The sequence below is a fragment of the Pempheris klunzingeri genome, chromosome 21, assembly GCF_042242105.1.
Source record: "Pempheris klunzingeri isolate RE-2024b chromosome 21, fPemKlu1.hap1, whole genome shotgun sequence".
NCBI classification, from domain to species: domain Eukaryota; kingdom Metazoa; phylum Chordata; class Actinopteri; order Acropomatiformes; family Pempheridae; genus Pempheris; species Pempheris klunzingeri.
The window spans coordinates 939,477-957,500 of NC_092032.1; the positions used below are offsets into that span (position 1 = coordinate 939,477).

General features: G+C 43.8%; 1 protein-coding gene across 2 annotated transcripts in view; it reads right to left on the minus strand.

Moving 5' to 3' along the window:
• Positions 1-4,008: 4,008 nt before the first annotated feature.
• LOC139221037 (glycogen debranching enzyme-like) overlaps positions 4,009-18,024 on the minus strand; it is a 36,674-nt gene continuing 22,658 nt past the window's right edge. For both annotated transcript variants that reach the window (XM_070852942.1, XM_070852941.1), the window contains exons 16-33: positions 16,820-16,970; positions 16,607-16,710; positions 16,345-16,454; positions 16,095-16,229; positions 15,197-15,327; positions 14,976-15,112; positions 14,570-14,703; positions 14,038-14,213; positions 13,572-13,674; positions 12,837-13,062; positions 11,274-11,385; positions 10,213-10,348; positions 7,789-7,901; positions 6,999-7,210; positions 6,481-6,578; positions 5,625-5,712; positions 5,411-5,544; positions 4,009-4,332 (exon numbers count right to left, since the gene is read on the minus strand). In XM_070852942.1, coding sequence (XP_070709043.1) covers positions 4,215-4,332; positions 5,411-5,544; positions 5,625-5,712; positions 6,481-6,578; positions 6,999-7,210; positions 7,789-7,901; positions 10,213-10,348; positions 11,274-11,385; positions 12,837-13,062; positions 13,572-13,674; positions 14,038-14,213; positions 14,570-14,703; positions 14,976-15,112; positions 15,197-15,327; positions 16,095-16,229; positions 16,345-16,454; positions 16,607-16,710; positions 16,820-16,970 — 2,418 coding nt within the window. In that variant the 3' untranslated portion in view covers positions 4,009-4,214. The remainder of the gene's footprint in view (positions 4,333-5,410; positions 5,545-5,624; positions 5,713-6,480; positions 6,579-6,998; positions 7,211-7,788; positions 7,902-10,212; positions 10,349-11,273; positions 11,386-12,836; positions 13,063-13,571; positions 13,675-14,037; positions 14,214-14,569; positions 14,704-14,975; positions 15,113-15,196; positions 15,328-16,094; positions 16,230-16,344; positions 16,455-16,606; positions 16,711-16,819; positions 16,971-18,024) is intronic.

Below are 18,024 nucleotides of genomic sequence, written 5' to 3' on the forward strand. Positions count from 1 at the left end.
TGTGTGTGTGTGTGTGTGTGTGTGTGTGTGTGTGTGTGTGAGACAGAGAGAAAGTGAGAGCTGTATTTGTGAGTAATATAATGTGTCTGCTGTTGCTAGGCTACGGCTTACTCTGCTTGTTAGAAGAGTTACGTTTATTCCCAGGATGACGAAGACGATGGATTCAGGCAGAGCAGAAATGAAATGTTACGCTCTGCCCTCTTTCTGAAGACTCAGGCTTATTCACTGAATACTGATTTGTATAGGGACACGTTTATGGCATGGACCAATGACCCATGTAGTATGTGTCATAAGCACTCTAGCGGAGTCTACTGTGCTCTTTTAAAATACACCAGAATAAATTATTATTATTATTAGAAATAAGTTCATCCAAAACTGCACAAAACGCAAACAATCCACAACATAGAAATGATGATGCAATAAAATCCCATGAAACACATGAAAAGCATCAGATCACTCCAGACGACATGACTGACTCCTCTGGGTTTAGTTCATTTTCAGATCATTCACAGATTCCTCCACAGCACATCACACGTTCTTCTCCACTATTTCATCTATTTTAGGGGGGAGGAGGGCACCTTAATATTTCATGTCCCCCTGACACGGTCCAGCAGAACACATGCAGAGGTGGTGATTCTGACCTTCTCAGCTCAGACAGATGTCACAGGGTCAGAAAGCAGAGTCTCTGAAGTCACTTCATGCACTGAGCCACTGATTTTGACTTATTTTGACCAGAATAGAGTTTAAAATCCTTCTCCTCACCTACAAGGTTCTTAATGTTCAGGCTCCATCATATCTTAAAGAGCTCATAGTACCGTACTACCCCACTAGAGCACTGTGCTCCCAGACTGCAGGCCTACTGGTGGTTCCTAAAGTCCTCTAAAGTAGTGATGGAGCCAGAGCTTTCAGCTATCAGGCTCCTCTCCTGTGGAATCTCCTTCCACTTTGGGTTCGGGGGGCAGACACCCTCTCTACATTTAAGAGGGGGCTAAAAACCTTCCTTAGTGATAAAGCCTATAGTTTAGGGCTGGATCAGGCCTTGGACCAGCCCCTAGTTATGCTGCTATAGGCTTAGACTGCCGGGGGACTCCCATGATGCACTGGGCTCCTCTCTCCTCCTCTTCCTCTCCATCCTGATGCTTCATGTCTCTTTAATGTCTGTTACTAACTTGGTATCTTCCCCGGAGCCTTTCTGTGCTTTTCTCATCTCTCTGGTTCCTCTGGATCCTGGTCGTGGTTCTCCTGCTGTGGTTCTCTGGTTCCTGTGGATCCTGGTCCTGCTTCTCCCGCTGTGGTTCTCTGGTTCCTGTGGATCCTGGTCCTGGTTCTCCCGCTGTGGTTCTCTGGTTCCTGTGGATCCTGGCCCTGGTTCTCCTGCTGTGGTTCTCTGGTTCCTGTGGATCCTGGTCCTGGTTCTCCTGCTGTGGTTCTCTGGCTTCATGAGTCACTGCTGAGGATCGTCAGCCACTGACACTTTTTACTGATATTAGTCCTGTTATTATTATTCACATATTAACTATAGTCATGTTTTTCACTGGCACCATATTGATCAGTATTAGTCACATTCATATTGTCATCACTGTAGCTGCTGTTGGTATTTTGGTTGCTGTTTGTGTTGTTTGTCTCTCTCTCTCTCTCTCTCTCTCTCTGTCCAACCTCCACCCAACACGGAACCCGACAGAAAGCCGCCCCCTCTGATTGATTGATTGATTGATTGATTTATTGACTGACTGACTGACTGACTTACTGACTAATTGATTGATTGATTGATTGATGTAGACACACAGCTAAGAGAATCCGGTCAATTTTCAAAATAAAACACCAGACCAGGATGATCTACATTTCATCATAACCAGTGTCAGGAGGCCAGAGGTCAGTCGGTCATACAGGGTGATATTTGACAGCATGGAGGGGGAGGAGGTTTATGTTGGAAGCTTTAAAACACAAGTTACTGCCTGTGACAGCAGCAGGAGGGAGGTGAGTTCTTTTAAAACGCCTCTTAAACCCATTTTTACAACCTCACTTTTACGTGATGTTACATGATTTTTTACTTTTTTATGCATTTATTTCTAGATCCTTTTGTTTTTTTTATTGTTTTTATTATTGCTCTTATTTTTACTTGTTTGTATTCATATTTGCACTTTTTACTGCTCTAATCTCTTCTCCCACTCTCTCTCTCCTGCTTTTGTCTTCTCCTTTTCGGCTCTCTGATGTTCTAATCTGTATCCTGTTTTGATTTAGTCTGTCAAAGCTCTGTTCTTAAAAGCGCCACACAAATAAAGTTATTATTATTAAGTGCAGTTAACATACAGTTAATAGAAGTCACTTTGCCTGATTTAATAAATGTGACTTGTACAATGAAGTACTTGTAAAGAGCCATTCAGTAGTTCTCATTGTAAGAACCCAGTAAAGACGAAATGCAAATAAACTGTTCAGTAACATTTAATTTCACACTACAGGGTCGCCAACCTTTTGTTTGCTCTATGATGAAATAATTGCTTTCACATTTTCAGGTAATTTGTTTAAAGTTAGACTCTAATTTCAAGCCTTTCCTGGTTCTTTTACAGGACCCTGGTCCCTACTGACCTCTTTGGTGAGTTCATCACACCACCCTGTTCTGCTGGACACACTGCCTTCAGGAGTTTACTCGTTGCTGTCATGTTTCAGCCATCTGTATGTTCTATGTCTCCCCCCCCCCCTTGTTCCTGTCTCTGTCTACTCTCTGCCTCCTAAAAAATCATCATATCAGCCATCATATCATCATCTGAGCTATTGCTGGTATTGCCATGGAAAAACACATAATAGTTTTGTAGGGACCAAATATTTCAGTTCTTACTGCTGGATCTCTCTGCTAGGGGTGGGTATCATTTCTAATTTGGTGATTCTGATCCTGTTTATTGGTTTTGATTCTTGTTGATTCTAGGCTGTGGGCATATTATTTAAGATGAAATGAAGCCCATGAGCACTGGCACAGTATGTCAGGGTGTACGGCCAGCAGAAAACTCTCGAGTAACTCAATGGTTACTTGACTGGTTGACTGGTTACTACTCTGAAGTTTTCAAGGATCATATTCTGATTCCAGCCAAGGATGCTTCAGCCCTCTTCTGCCCCTGAGGGGACACTTTTTTACCCCGGGGACACACAAAGCATGCAGGCGCGTATGCGAGTGAACATTCAAATAACCAAAGTAAGGAACATACACTACTCACAAAAAGTTAGGGATATTCGACTTTCAGGTGAAATATATGGAAAATGTAAAAAGTGAATGCTACAGTGATATTATATGATGAAAGTAGGGCATTTAAGTAGAAGCATGCAATGGTAATTTTATTCATCTTAAACAATTTATTGAAAGAAAATCTACCAACAGTGGTAGGTATACCACAACAAAACATTTTCAGTGTCTCAATAAATTGGGATGTGGCCAAAGGACGTCCACTCCTCTCCTTTCTGTGACTCTTCCAGTCTCTCTGTATCACTGTTCCAACCTCCTGATGACACTCTGTGACCCTCTAAGCTCAGTGAACACCTCCGTCTGAGGACTTCCTGTTTGAAGCCTCCAGTGTTGAGGTGCTGCTGATCAACTGTTAGGTGTCGTCTTGGTCTCATGATGTCAGAATGTGAACAGCAGGATGAGGAGGACTGTTTAAATACCAATTCTAACTGAAGCAGGAAATGTATTGGTGGATTCATGGATCAAACCTGTTGTGAATGTTGCTGTTAAGCTTCTTGTTAGAGAACAGCAGCTGGTGCAGAAAGTACTGAGACACTGAACAGTTGGACATGTGCATTCAAAGGTTTAGAGAAGGTCACATTAAGTTCACCTGGAAAGGTTAGAATGCATTTTAGGTTCATCCTGAAATTTCACCTGAAAGCCGAATATCCCTAACTTTTAGTGAGTAGTGTATGTGCTTCTACATTTCCATTTCTGTTGTATCATAAAAAATGCATCATTGGTGGGAAGCAAAGTCAGAGTAGAATTTTCTTTCAGGAATCAATAAGCAGAAATGAAAATGTTTATTCATGGTAGAGTGTGAAGGAATGAAAGTTAATTCCTTGACTTCTTATAAATCCAGAACAGTTTAGATTCAGAGGTGGTTCTTGACACACGTGGTACAGAGTTATTCAGTAAGAAATGACAAATCTCACGATTGATGAACATTTGTGTAAGCAGGTGGGGGTCATTGTTGATGGCGTTGCTTGGGTTTTAGGGGTCAAAGGTCATAGAGAACCTCCAGGATGGTAGCAATGGATGAGCTTTGGCTTCCACAGCTAAAGGGGCAGACTTGCCCATTGTCATTAGTCAGCCCAGGGAGGCTCTTCCAAGGTGACCTAAGGGAAGAAATTGGAGAGAAGAGTGGCCCTTCATCACAAGTGTGGTTGAAACCCATACGTTAATGGCAATCATCATATTCAGTCATTTCCTACATTTGTGGGTCACACCAGTGACCCTATATTTCATGAATGATGGTCATATATCCAGAATCCTCTTTAAAGCTGTGAACTCTGTGCTTGGTGCCCACTTAGTCAGCAAGCTGAATCATCCCCGGAGAGATGTGAATATGTGATTACATTTTTAACAAAACAGTGGACATTCAGCTGCAGGATTCAGAGAGCTTGATGTGGACTCCCACCCACTTTCAGCATGAACCCACTTCAGTTACATCTCTCTGTCGACCCTGGACCACACTGCTGCCCTTTCAGAATGATCCAGTGGCCCTTTAGATGGCATTCCACTTAATTTTTAAAAGCTCTATTTCAGATGGTTTGTCGAAACACCCCTCTCAGGACCCATTTGTTTTCAGTCATTTAGAGATTTAGCCATCTGTAAGAAAAGGTTCAGGTTTTTGCTCTCTGCACAGACTCATCTCATCCTCTCATCTGCAGACTTAGAGAGGGTCATTTCATCTCTTCCAAACTCAGCTATTGCAATGACTTTATTCTGGTATCAGCAGGCCGAACATTCAAACACTGGAACCTCCACAAAACACTGCTGCTAGGCTTTTAATACGTACACCAATCCTTGGTGGTTACCTGTGAGCTTTAGAATTGAATCTAAGATTTTATGGTTTGTTATTAAAGCCTTGAATGGTATGAGTCCTTCCTATATCTGTAATGTGCTAACTCCCTATGAGCCTGATCGCTGCTTCAGATTCTCCCACAGGGCCCTGCTGATGGTTTCAAAATCATCTTGTCACTAATGGTGACCAGACCTCCGCTGTCTGAATCCCTCAGCTGTTGTAATCATTTAAACTTGGTTATCTTGTTCTGCATCTCGTTCTTTGGATTTTATTTACTTTGACTATTTGTATTTATTGTAAAGTTATTATTTTCAATATTTCACTTCAGCACAAAGTTAAACATGCTAAAAGTCTTTAACAGTAACGACATGCTGATTGAGAATTCATACTTCTCCAAGTGGACAGCGTGACGAGACACAATGTTTTTCACCAGGTTAACAGTTTTGTCATACGTCTCCTGTCCCATTTTCTTGGCAAAGTAAAGTTTGGCACGCAGGAAGTAGCCAACAGGCCACAACCATTCCTGAAAGAGAAGGAAAAAGGTGTCAGAAGACACTACGTGGCTGCTGTCGGGGGGGGGGGGGGGGATGTATGTTTGCTTACTGGGCCTTGATGATAGTTGAATCCCTTTGCCTGGCTGAAGTTATCATTGTCCAGGTCATTGTCGTAGACTCCACAGTACACCATGTCACTGCACACGAAGACAGAGAACATCTACCTCAGATCAAGTGCCAACAGTCATATCTTGTATTGAAAGGTGCACACAGCATGCTGCCTGACAATGACCTCACTATTAAATGCTGATTTTGAGGCTTTATTACCTATAAGCACCATTTACCATTCTATAGTTTTTCCCCCCGCCATAAACCTTTGCCATCCTGTCAACTTTTTCCATTCAGGTTTTTTTACCAAATTACTGTGACAGTCTTCTAATTTGCAAACAGACGGGTATATAATTGGCTTCAGCCTTCTCATGAGTCAGAATCACCAACCAGTCCTTTATTTCTCCTGCTTCAGTCGCCTCTCTCTTCATAACCTCTGCCAACAAAGTAAACCCACATGTATGTGTCTGACCTGGGACAGAGCTCTGATCTGCTGGGGGGCAGCCTATACCAGTACCCCCCACCCCTTGATCCGGGCAAGCTAACTAACAGTTCATCCAGATTATCTAAATGATTTTATTTGGGGGTCAAACAGAAATGCTCTAACAGTCCCTCCCCCAGTGCACAGTAAGTACAGTAGGTCAACGCTGAAGCAGGATGTGGGTCTCTAAACTTTCATGGAAGAGACAGCTTGGGTGATGTGAATAAAGTGATACCTTTTATGTATCTATTTGGCTCATTCAAGACTACACTTCCTGATTTGGTTATAGCCACCAAACCCCAAACACTCCCACAGGTCTGGTTATCTTGTTGATGTTGTTACTTTGGTTGATGTCACCTGACAGGGTCCAACTCACTCAGGGTCCAAGGTCTTCATCCCCAATGGCCCCAGCAGCTTCTCCTCAGCTACACCCAGAGCCTCCCAGGCCTTCACCACAGTGAACAGCTCAGGAGCCTGTAACACACACACACACACACACACACACACACACACACACACACACACACACAAAGATATTGTGATGATGAAACATTAAAAAATGTGCATTTTCCAGTGTCGTGCTTCAGGAGAACTCTGAGATTCGTTGAACAAAAACATCCTCTTGGGATTGTTGGGTGATGTTGCACAGTGCTATGACTGCTTACAGCACATGAGCCAGACGACAGCCACGTTTCATTTTGGCCTTTTCGGACTGTACTGCTAGGGATTAAAGATGCTGAGGGCTGAGCGAATCTGAGTATTTTATCAAACTAAAGCACGATCCAAATGGAACAGGCCACTGGAGCCCAATCCTTGAAGTGAACCCTAACAATAACTAAAGTATGATTTTCACCAAATACAGTACACTGGGGCACAGCTTCTGTAGCTACTCACCACCATCATGGCGATGGGGAAGTTAGGCCGGAGCTGGTAGTCACACCAGGGGCTGGAAGCCCCGAAACTGTCCTTGTAGATGCCTCCTTTGTGGACCAGCTCTGGTCGTTTCTCCTCGGGATCTTGTGGATCATGGGAAATGTAGAACTTCTTTTCAAAGTTCTCCTGGATCTTCCAGTCCCAGTCCACATATGACATAGAATATGTCTGTCCTAAATCAAACATTTGGGGTAAAAAAAGATGCTTAAAAGATGGTAAAAGAGACCTTTAATTCCATTTATCTTTAAGTGAAATGACTTGCTTACTATGATGTGATTTAGTTTCAGTACAACTATTCCAGCTGGAGGGGAACATTTGATTTCAAGGTGAGCTTTTGAGGCTGCCCTGCTCCTGAAAGCCCACCTTGAACTGCTATAGTAAATACTTCAACAACAACTGTCTGAAAACAGTTGATATTAAGCAACACTGTACACTCCTGACTACGTTTGCATTTATTCATTGAGCAGATGTGGAGTAAAAGTGACCATATATATGATCCAAGCCTCAGTAGATTAAGTAAAAGCCATTTAATATTTGCAGCAACACTTGGTTAAACTACTACTAAATTAACCTACAACACTGAGCAAAGCACAGAAACTATTGAAAGCATAACCGGCAACACAGTGACTGATATAATGTAGAACAACAGCAAGAAGTGATCTGAAATCAAACAGAGGTTCCTCCAAATCATTATACACGCCTTAAACTTGTGTGGTAGAGAGTGGGTTTAGAGTGAATATGACGACTGTACCTCCTCTGCGTATGTTGACTGCTGTGTAGGGGAAGTGTCCATTTTTGTGGAGCTCCACAAGCCAGCGCAGGGTGGATTTACACAGGCCCACTATCTCCACTGCAGAGCCATCCCTGGATCACACAGACACACACAAGGATACAGAGAGCTGAAATGATCTATACAGGATGTATGAAAAGCATAGATAACTCCACAGATCAAAAATATGAAGGCCTGAAGTTTCACAGCAGTATGTGCAAAGCTAGCTGTAACAAGAAGAGGTGACAGACTGACAGGCGTTTGAAATTAAAACACTGAGCTGTGTGGGTTATCCCTTCAACCAGCTGCCCGAGCTGCTGACACCATGAAGCCCATCCCAGCTCAACTTCAGTTGAACACTGAGATCCATCCGCATCCAGACAGATGAATTAACACGAACACAAACCTGTGGAAGAACACTCACTGAGAATAAAGAAATGTGTCCACTAGACTCCATTCTGTGTGAATAAAAAATACAATGAATTTAGTGATTAATTACACCAAATGTATTTAATGTGGGCTGCTGTGGATGTTTTCTTTTATTCAGCAGGACTGACAAAGCTGCAGGAAATATAGCACGATAACAAAAATATACAGTATACAGTATTTACACCATATGAAATATATGGTGTAAATCTGGTGCCAAGAGCATCATGAGAGTTAGTTGTCCAACCTGGGAACAGTCTGACGAACAACCTTAACTTTCCTCCACATTGTCTGCACTTGGTCTCTATGGCTGCTATTCGATTCAGTGAGTGACAGTGACAGTAACAGTGTTAAGTGTGTTACTACCAGCATTGTAATGATACAGATCACATAGTACATATTCTCTCTCTGTACTGGTCTTGTTAGACCTGAGTGCTGCTTTTGATACCATTGACCATCACATCCTGTAATAGAGACTGGAACACTTCACTGGCATAAAAGGAACCTCATTAAGCTGGTTTAAGTCCTATTGATCAGATCGATCTCAGTTTGTACATGTTAACAACACACACTGTCCACATTAGTTAGACATGGAGTTCCACAAGGTTCAGTGCTTGGACCGATATTATTTACCTTATAGATGCTTCCTCTGGGTAATATTATCAGGAAGCACTCCATTAATTTCCACTGTTATGCAAGATGATACACAATTATATTTATCAATAAAGCCAGATCAATCCAATCAGTTGGCTAAACTCCAAGTCTGCCTTAAGGACATAAAGTCCTGGATGAGCAGCAACTTTCTGCTGCTAAACTCAGATAAAACTGAAGTTATTCTGCTTAGAGACACCTTTTCTACCAACATAACTGCTCTGGATGACATTACTCTGGCCTCCAGCTCCACTGTGAGGAATCTGGGAGTCTTATTTGATCAAGATTTGTCCTTTAACTCCCACATTAAACAGATTTCTAGAACTGCCTTTTTCCATCTACGTAATATTGCTAAAATCAGGCCCATCATATCCACAGATGATGCAGAAACATTAGTCCATGCATTTGTCACTTCTAGGTTGGACTATTGTAACTCATTATTATCAGGCTGCCCCAATAAGTCCTTAAAGACTCTCCAGCTGGTCCAGAACGCTGCTGCTCGTGTTCTGAAGAGAACTAAGAGAAGAGATCCTATTTCTCTTGTACTGGCTTCTCTTCATTGGCTTCCAGTAAAATCTAGAATAGAGTTTAAAATCCTTCTCCTCTTTTACAAGGTTCTTAATGTTCAGGCTCCATCATACCTTAAAGAACTCATAGTACCATACTACCCCACTAGAGCACTGTGCTCCCAGAATGCAGGCCTACTGGTGGTTCTTTAAGTCGTCTAAAGTAGTGATGGATTGTCAGCCACTGACACTTTTTACTGATATTGTCATGTTTTTCACCCCAACCCCCCTCTCTCTCTCTCTCTCTCTCTCTCTCTCTCTCTCTCTCTGTCCAGCCCACACCCAACACAGACCTCGATAAAAGGTTGTCCACCTTTGAGCCTGGTTCAGTTCAAGGTTCCTTGTATTAAAACTGTACAGATGTACCATACAATTCCATTACACTCCAAACATGGAATTACAATAATATGAACACTTGTACAATATGAATGTAAGGCTCCTGTGTGTGTGATGTGTGTGACTACAGTGACACAGATTAGTGCTTGGGTAACAAACCAGACCTCTCCTTTACTGGGGGTGGTGTGTCTCGGTTTACATGTATGAAACTTGATAGTCTGGAATGTTGTCCAAACAAGTTTGTACCGACAATCTCCACAGACAACACGGCTATTCATCAGCAGCCTGGCATGGTCCTCAAAAAAGTTCTCATGCAGCATAACCACAGTGTGACATATGCTGTTCCTCACTATGTTCATTTTGCACGTTCACACAGAGGAAAAATGATGATGACGGACGTTTGCTGGTGAAGATGGAGATAATGTACCTGGGTGTAGCAGGGATTCCTTTGTTATGCGCCTTCTCACTCTCACCCATCTTGTCCATCCAAGTTCCACAGTTGAAGCGATTCCCTCCATAGACGAAGCCAGTGGTCTGGTCCACGCCGGCCTCCACGTTAAAGCCTAGGGGGAGTGAGATGGGCTGCTAGGAACAGTGTCAAAGAGTCAGCAGCCATGTCGGTTGTGGCTTTTTTCAGGGGTTCGAGCACTGCAGTTGCCAAACTTGGCAGACAGATTCAAATACAGCTTCACCTGCTACTCAGCTGACCCCAAGCTGGCACACAATTACAAGTTTAAAAGTTCTCACTGCTTTCAAATTTGATCCAGTCGGGATCAAAGTATGGAACGAGCCACACAATAGTTATTAAAGCTTTTTAAAACTCCACTAACCTGTGTTGGACAGCACCTGTAATAGGTCTTGTAGCAAATCTTATTTGTTTGTTTCACTGTCTGACTGACAGAGGCCGTATTATAGCCTTGTGAAGCAGCAGAGCGCTACAATTCTCCCTCCCTCCTCCTACATCACTGTGCTCCGTATTGTAGGCCTGTTTTATCTTTTACCAAGAGGTGAAGAGTTGACCCCATGACGCCAACACACCCCTCATTCGCATAACGGCTGGTTTGAATGTTATGATAAAGTGGATCTATGAGTAAGGTGATATGAAGAGAAATTGAATGTGATTAAATGTGACATTTAATTTCTACAATCTGCCTTCAGTTCAACACCTCACCATCCACTCAAACCAACTTGCAACTTCTCTTGCTTGTTTATTTGTTCTGTACTGTAAAGCGTCTTTGGGTTTCTTGAAAATCCAAGTTATGCTTATGACTATGATTATTATCTGTGTGTCCCCTGCAGTTTCCTGTGTGTCCAAAATGTTCATACACGTGTATGAGTTTCCATATGGGTGCACACATTATCCTGTCAACTTTGTGTTTATAGGGCCTAACTTTTACGAGGGAGGTGGTGTATGCCTATTCTAGCCCTGTTTTGTTATAAATGAGGCCCTTTATCTGTGTATGTGTGTATGTTAATGTGTGACAATACCTTCATCAGTCATGTTGCGATCTAACTGAGGCCCAGCATTGGTCTCTCTGAACTGGATCCCCTGCATGTGTCTCTGCATGGCCTCCTGGATCACATCATACAGCGGCTGATCCTGAAGGGAAAAACACACCTGATAAAACTTATGAAACATCAGTCTGTTGGCAGTTTGGATCCCAAGGATTTACCAAACTGTGCAGGGACTTTTACTGCATGTTACGCTTTATGGAACAGATCAGCAATATTAACATTTTCTTTAGAATTCCCATTTACTGCAAAATGCACTTGCTCCCCTCAGACTGTGTGCAAAACACAACCTTCAGATTTGGTGGCCCTTCTTATGTAAGAGGTAGGGTTCCTCTGCCCCTCGGCAGGCTGAAGGAGGATTCAAAGCCTGATTCCACCTCGCCCTCCACCTTTATTGTTTACTCACAATAAATGAAGACTCATTTATTTTTGATTTATTTAATTTTGGATGAAAATGTGACACAAATATCCCCAGAACTGGAAAACTGGACTGTGTGTGTGCATTTTACCCTGACTGCTTCCTTAACGTCCGTCAGTGGTACAAGCTCACCACATTGGTAGTTACGACAGAAGGAGGCCTGCGATCGTCATGAACAACATGATGTGTGAGAGCAGAATGATGACTCTTCATGTGACTCTACTGGTTAAACATGATTGCAGGAGACCGGAAGTGATTATCTTACACAACTTCGGCCCATTGTTCCACAATCTGAGCTTGCTTTACATCATCCCGGTTAGACTAACTCCCTTTTCACCTGCCTCAGCAAGTCGTCTCTGGACCGCCTACAACTGGTCCAGAACGCTGCTGCGTGGCTGCTAACCAGGTCCAACAGATCAACTCACATCACACCCCTTCTATTCTTTTTACACTGGCTTCCCATCAGGTTCAGGATTCATTCTAAGGTTCTGGTTTTTACATACAGAGCCCTGCATGGTCAGGCACCAGCGTACATCTCTGAGCTGCTTCATCATAACCAGCAGGTCTCCGAGGTCCTCTGACCAGGGTTTACTGTCTGTCCCTCACACTCGCCTCACACTCGACTAAAAACGAAAGGTTTCCTGCAGACATTCAATCGTCAGTGTTTATTTTTAAAAAGCAGCTGAAAACACATTTACTCAAACTGGCCTTTTTCTCTGCTGCTGTCTATGTCTAGTGTTAATGGGTCATGATTGGTGTGTTTTGGATCTGTTCCTTCTTGTGGCTGATTGTTGTTTCTTTTACTGTTTTTATGATGTTATTCATGATTTTATCAAATTTATTTTGTTTTTATTTTTCTTTTACTCCTGTGAAGACTCTGAAAAGAGCGTTACTGAATAAACTTTACTTACTTACTTACTTACCTACTTTACATGCTGTATTTTACATTCACATAATCCATTTTGTGTGGGTTGACTGACTGAAGTAACAAGAAAATAGGCTTCTTCATTCATTGCTAGTATAGAAGTAAAAGATGAGTTAGCACCTGTCTGGAGCAGGTTTGATCACCAGAGGCTTTCACTCATGTCCAGAACCAATGAGAACACAGCAGGCAGTCCTACCCAGGCTCCAGCAGGCTGAGGCTCAGACACGTTGGTCAGGTACATCCTGGACACAGGACATTTGAGGATGGAGACGCCATCTGGTACTAGTGTGCAGTACTCCTGGATGCACTGCAGCCACCACCACACAGCATCCCTGCTGTTGTAACGTGCAAAGCAGCCGCGGCCCAGCAGGTTGGGGATCAGACCGTAACGCAGTGTGCCTGCAAATGCCAGGATGATGTTCCTGTGGCAGTCAGGACAATGGTTTAACAGCATTCAGATGTACCCTCCAGTGTTAAACAACTGGCAGCAAAGCAACAGTAAAGATATGACGCTGTATTTAAAGGCCTTTTTTCACTTACAAAAAACAAACATGCAGTTTTTGAAGGCTTTTTTTGAAGACCACAGATGTAAATGAGGCCACACATCTTAAAAGAAAAGGAGCGCAAAAGACTGTTTCCTCCAGCTGAGCCCAGACATGAACTTTCCAGTGGTCACACCAATAGTTTTAGTATTGATTCTACCATCAACCAGTAGACTCCTTGGTGGTTCATGTATGTGAGAGTGGGCTGACCATCAGAATTAAAGAACGCTACCTAATTAGGTAATCGATCTCTTTGACATTTTAATCAGATGAGTGTTTTATAAGAAATAAAGACCACAGTATCTTCAGTGCCAACAGACTGAGCTCAAAGCCCTGAATGTCTTGAAGTGTGTATTCTCCTGTCTTGTGGAGTTGTGTGGCAAACTCACCGGGCCTCCATGTGTCTGCCGGTCAGCAACAGCAGGCCTCTCAGTGAGATGAAGGTGTCACGACCCCAACAACGGAAAAGTCCGGCACAGAAGTGAGGAAGACCTGCAGGTAAGACAAACAACCTTTATCTAGTGGGTCTGGATATGCAGCGCCTATTAAATAGCCTCTTAGAAGCTTTACTTTATTGCACAGACAAATGTTGAATGGAGCCTACAGGCTGTGCTGCTTGTCTTTAGCTTTCTGGCCTACATATTTTACGCACTTTTGCCTCCCTTTATTTTAGTATGTTCGTCTTACTTATCAGTGTATGTATAGTAGTATATACTTATCTGACCATGTATATTAAGTGGCTAGAGCACAAGAATGTCCAGATGAATACACTATGAATACACACCTCACTGTATCTTTTACTATCTCATCCTTTCTTCTCTTCTGAAATGATACAGCGAAAGTGAAAGAACAGACCTGCTGCCAGCGTTACGCAGCACTGCTCCTTCTGGTTGGTGGTTTCACTGAGGCGGTACGGGACATCTTTAAGGTGAGGAGAGAGCGTGGGCAGCGCCCAGCTGTGACCCACACCAGACATCTGCACCGAGCCCAGCGCCAGCTGTTTGACCAGGCTGGAACCATCCTGCACAAAGCTGCGGTGGCCAAAGGGACACAACACACAGGGACACACAGATGGCACCAAGTGGACAGAGCCACATGAGCAGACAGTTATTATTTATCATTCATATCATCAGTCAGATGAATGAAGAGATGAGTGACTGAGAGACTGAATCAAGGAAGTGACAGTGAAATCAATCTGGAGAACCCACGGTGGAATCAGTTGGTTTTGTATAGGCACACAGACTAATACACGCTAATGTCAAGTTAAATAAGAGACAAAGAAACATAATCAATAACATTTGTATCTATGAAGAACCCACATCAGTAACCCACTCTGGAGCACTGGAGAGAGGAAACAGAAACCAAAAAGCAAAGGCAGACCAAACACCTTGACATGTGTGTGAAAACAGCCTCCAGAGCAGTGGTGTAGGCTCCCTGGATGATGGAGTCAAAGTAGCAGGGCACCAGGAAGTGGGGGATGTGCTTCAGGTAGCTGAACATGGCCTGGAACCAGTGGCCCACCTGCAGGTCAGAGGTCAGCCTCAGTCTCAATTCTCTGATGCCCCCCACTGCATACAGACCAAACCACATTGACTGGAACACAGACAGCTTTTCTAAATGTGTGCAGAGCGGAGTGGCTCTGCCGTGCTCATGTGTTAACTGCTGATTGGCTGATTAAATGGGGATGTTCCTGCTGGTGATGTGAAGAGAGGAACCTATATGTTATTAAAATAGATATAAATGCACTGAGTGGTTCCAGTCCAGCCGTGACAGCCGGCATGGCGGGGGCTCACCTCTCCAAGAGCTCCGCCGTGGGCCAACAGTCTGTTGGAAACGTAGTCCATCATCCAGTCTCCCTGCCTCAGGTTGTCACAGAGCGGATGACCAAGATCATTTTCAGGACGAATCTCTGCCATCACTGACATCAGTCCTAAGAAACACAAACTCACCATGACTATGATGATGATGATGATGATGATGATGATGAATGAGCACAAGGTATGTGCCAAAGTACCTTGTAAGCCTCCATAGTTGAGAGGTATCCATGAAGGAATGTTGTAGCATCCTCCACCATCTTCCCTCTCCTCAGCATCACAGCGGTACAGCAACGTGTTCATGTCGGCCAGGGTCAGCCTGGACATAATGCTGAGGAGGGGGGAGCAGGTCAGCCGTGACGGTGACGGTAAATGACAGAAGGTAGACAGTACGCAGCAGAAACACTTCTATGCCCTGATAAAGAACACTTGTGATGTAATGAGCTTCATGTCACAGAATGTGAGGGCTGCTTCAGAAAACATCACATTCCTTCACTTTACAACATGAATATTCAGCAGGACCTGCACTTATCGAGCCTCTCAGAACCCCTTCACACTAGCTGCTGAGACTGAATCTACCGGGGGACCAAAAAGGCTGTTTGATGCTTCATCATTGGTGAAGATTTGTGAGGTCTGCACATGAGAGTGTGCTCCGTTTGGAATCTTCCCCTCCCCTCAGACTCTGCCCCCTCACAGGGTATCAGGAAGTGTACTGTTTCAGCAGGAGGGTATCTCTGAGCCACAATGTTTATGATAGTGGTGCATACATTACAGCGACAGTCTAAAAAGTATGAGCTATTATTGGCAATTTTGAATCAATAAACAAAAGATTTGTGTAAACGGAGCATGTTTTTCCATGACCTCAGCTGAACTGGGGGGGGAACTGCATGAATCTGCTCCTCATCTATGGGACTGTTAACTGTGATCACACTTTGATTTACGTTGCTGCTTTTTCCAACCTGCCAAAAATGTGTAAGGTTGTTCGGTCTGTGTTTCTGCTCAGACACTCTCTTTTGCACATTTTCCCTCTCATGGTGGGTGAGTGACCATTTTGTCAGCTGCCAACTCATACATCAAAATCAGAACTCAAATACGAACGTCTTCAGGGGCTTGGTGAGAACAGGTGGTGTGCTGTGGTCAGACAGGCTGTCAGTCTGGTACTGAGGACTAAACTGGATCAGGTGGCGTCTCAGAGCGCCCAGCTGGTCCTGGAACTTGGGCTCCAGAGTCACCCTGCAGAGGAGCACAGACCACAAGCATATCCGAACCAGTCCAGACGCACATAGGACGAATGAGGGGAAACTCAGCGCGGCACTGCCCCTCCCCCCCGGTCCCCAGCGTGACCCACCTGAAGATGATGATGCAGCCTGGTGTGAAATTCTCAAACACAATCTCCTGAGCATCACTGGTGTGTTTTGACACCATGTCTGCCTTTTTCACCAGCGTACTGTCCTTCAGCTGAAAGATAGATTTTGAAATGCGTTAAGTGTCTAGATAAACGTACATGTATGGACCACAGCACGTGTTTTACACTATTTTTACTTTTGATTCAAACATTACTGCTGTGTGGCACATCATAAAGCACCAGAGTGTTTAGGGTCAGTCCATACCTGGATGTGTTCTTTAATCTCTAATGTGCCCTCTGGCAGGCCATTGATGGCTTTGTCATTATGTGCTCTGGTCAGAGCCTCCAGCAGCACCTCTTTAATCTGACCTGAGAGGACAGGGGACGGGCAAAGGGTCATGTACCTGAAATCTCTGAGAGTAGACACCGTGTGCCTCTGACGATTAGGATAAGAGGGATGTGCCAGTCCGACTATCACCTGGTATGTACAAAGGTGGAACATCATGTGGATAATGGTGCGTCTCTGGACTCTTCGCCGCCCTTCGCAGCACAGCTACCACAGACTGGTGGCTGCTTGGACAGTGTCTGGTCACCACAACCACGTCCTCAGCCAGCTGCTCCACACGCACCTGCACATCCAGGAAGAAAGTGACAGCAGAAAGGTAAGACTAACAGCAGGACATTAAATCAGGTGATAGCTGTAACGCTGTAGCCAGCAATGGAACCACTGAGCTCATGTCCTTGGTGTCTAACTGGAGTTCAGCATTACACTGACAGCTGAATCAGTGGGTGTTATGATGTTTCATGATGTTACATGCAAAGCTGTCCAATTAAAATGAAACTTAAAATGTCCACTCACAATCCTTCACAGCTATTGAACCTCACCGCACTTAAACACAAAAAGACAAGAGACCTCCAGGTGCTGACAGACATCTGCACACAGACACTTCCAGTCCATCAGAGAGTAAAGAAATGTGTCCTCCACACTGAATCTCCTTTCATTAAGCAGCTTATCTAACCAGTTCTCACACACATAACAAGCTCCTGTCTGAAATGATTATTAATAATGCAAAACAGATATTTAGTGAAGGCAGCTTCATTGATCATGTTGTAACAGGCGTTCAGTTGTAGTTACACGACAGTGAGTTTGAGCTTTTTCTCTTGTATGAAAGTATCTTTACATTATTACAGAGACTGTGTGACAGGATGTGTGTGTGTGTGTGTGTGTGTGTGTGTGTGTGTGTGTGTGTGTGTGTGTTAGAAAGTGAATGCACCACTCAAAAACATCTCAGTGCAGTTCGTTCATCAGTTGCTGTTCAGGTTCAGGTTTAGCTGATACAAGCACTCAGCTATCAGAGTTATGGTATTAGTAGGATTTCTGTGGCTTTTGCTGCTACTTTTAATGAGGAAGTCACCCACCGTGAGTGAAAGCTGAGCTGACAAAGGCGCTGTCTGCCACCACTGAGGGGAGCTCCACGGCTAAAAGTTACTTATTCAGTCAGGGACACTTCAGTTCACTTTGACTGTGTGTTGAAGAACATTTGTTTGTGTAAGTACTGAACATCTCTAGTGAGGAAAGAGTGCTGGTGAGAAAACCAGTTCCTCTTCCTGATTAACTATGAATCATCCACTGAGCAGCACAAAGTACAAAGTAGTTACTCTTTTTGTGCTGCTCAAGTATAG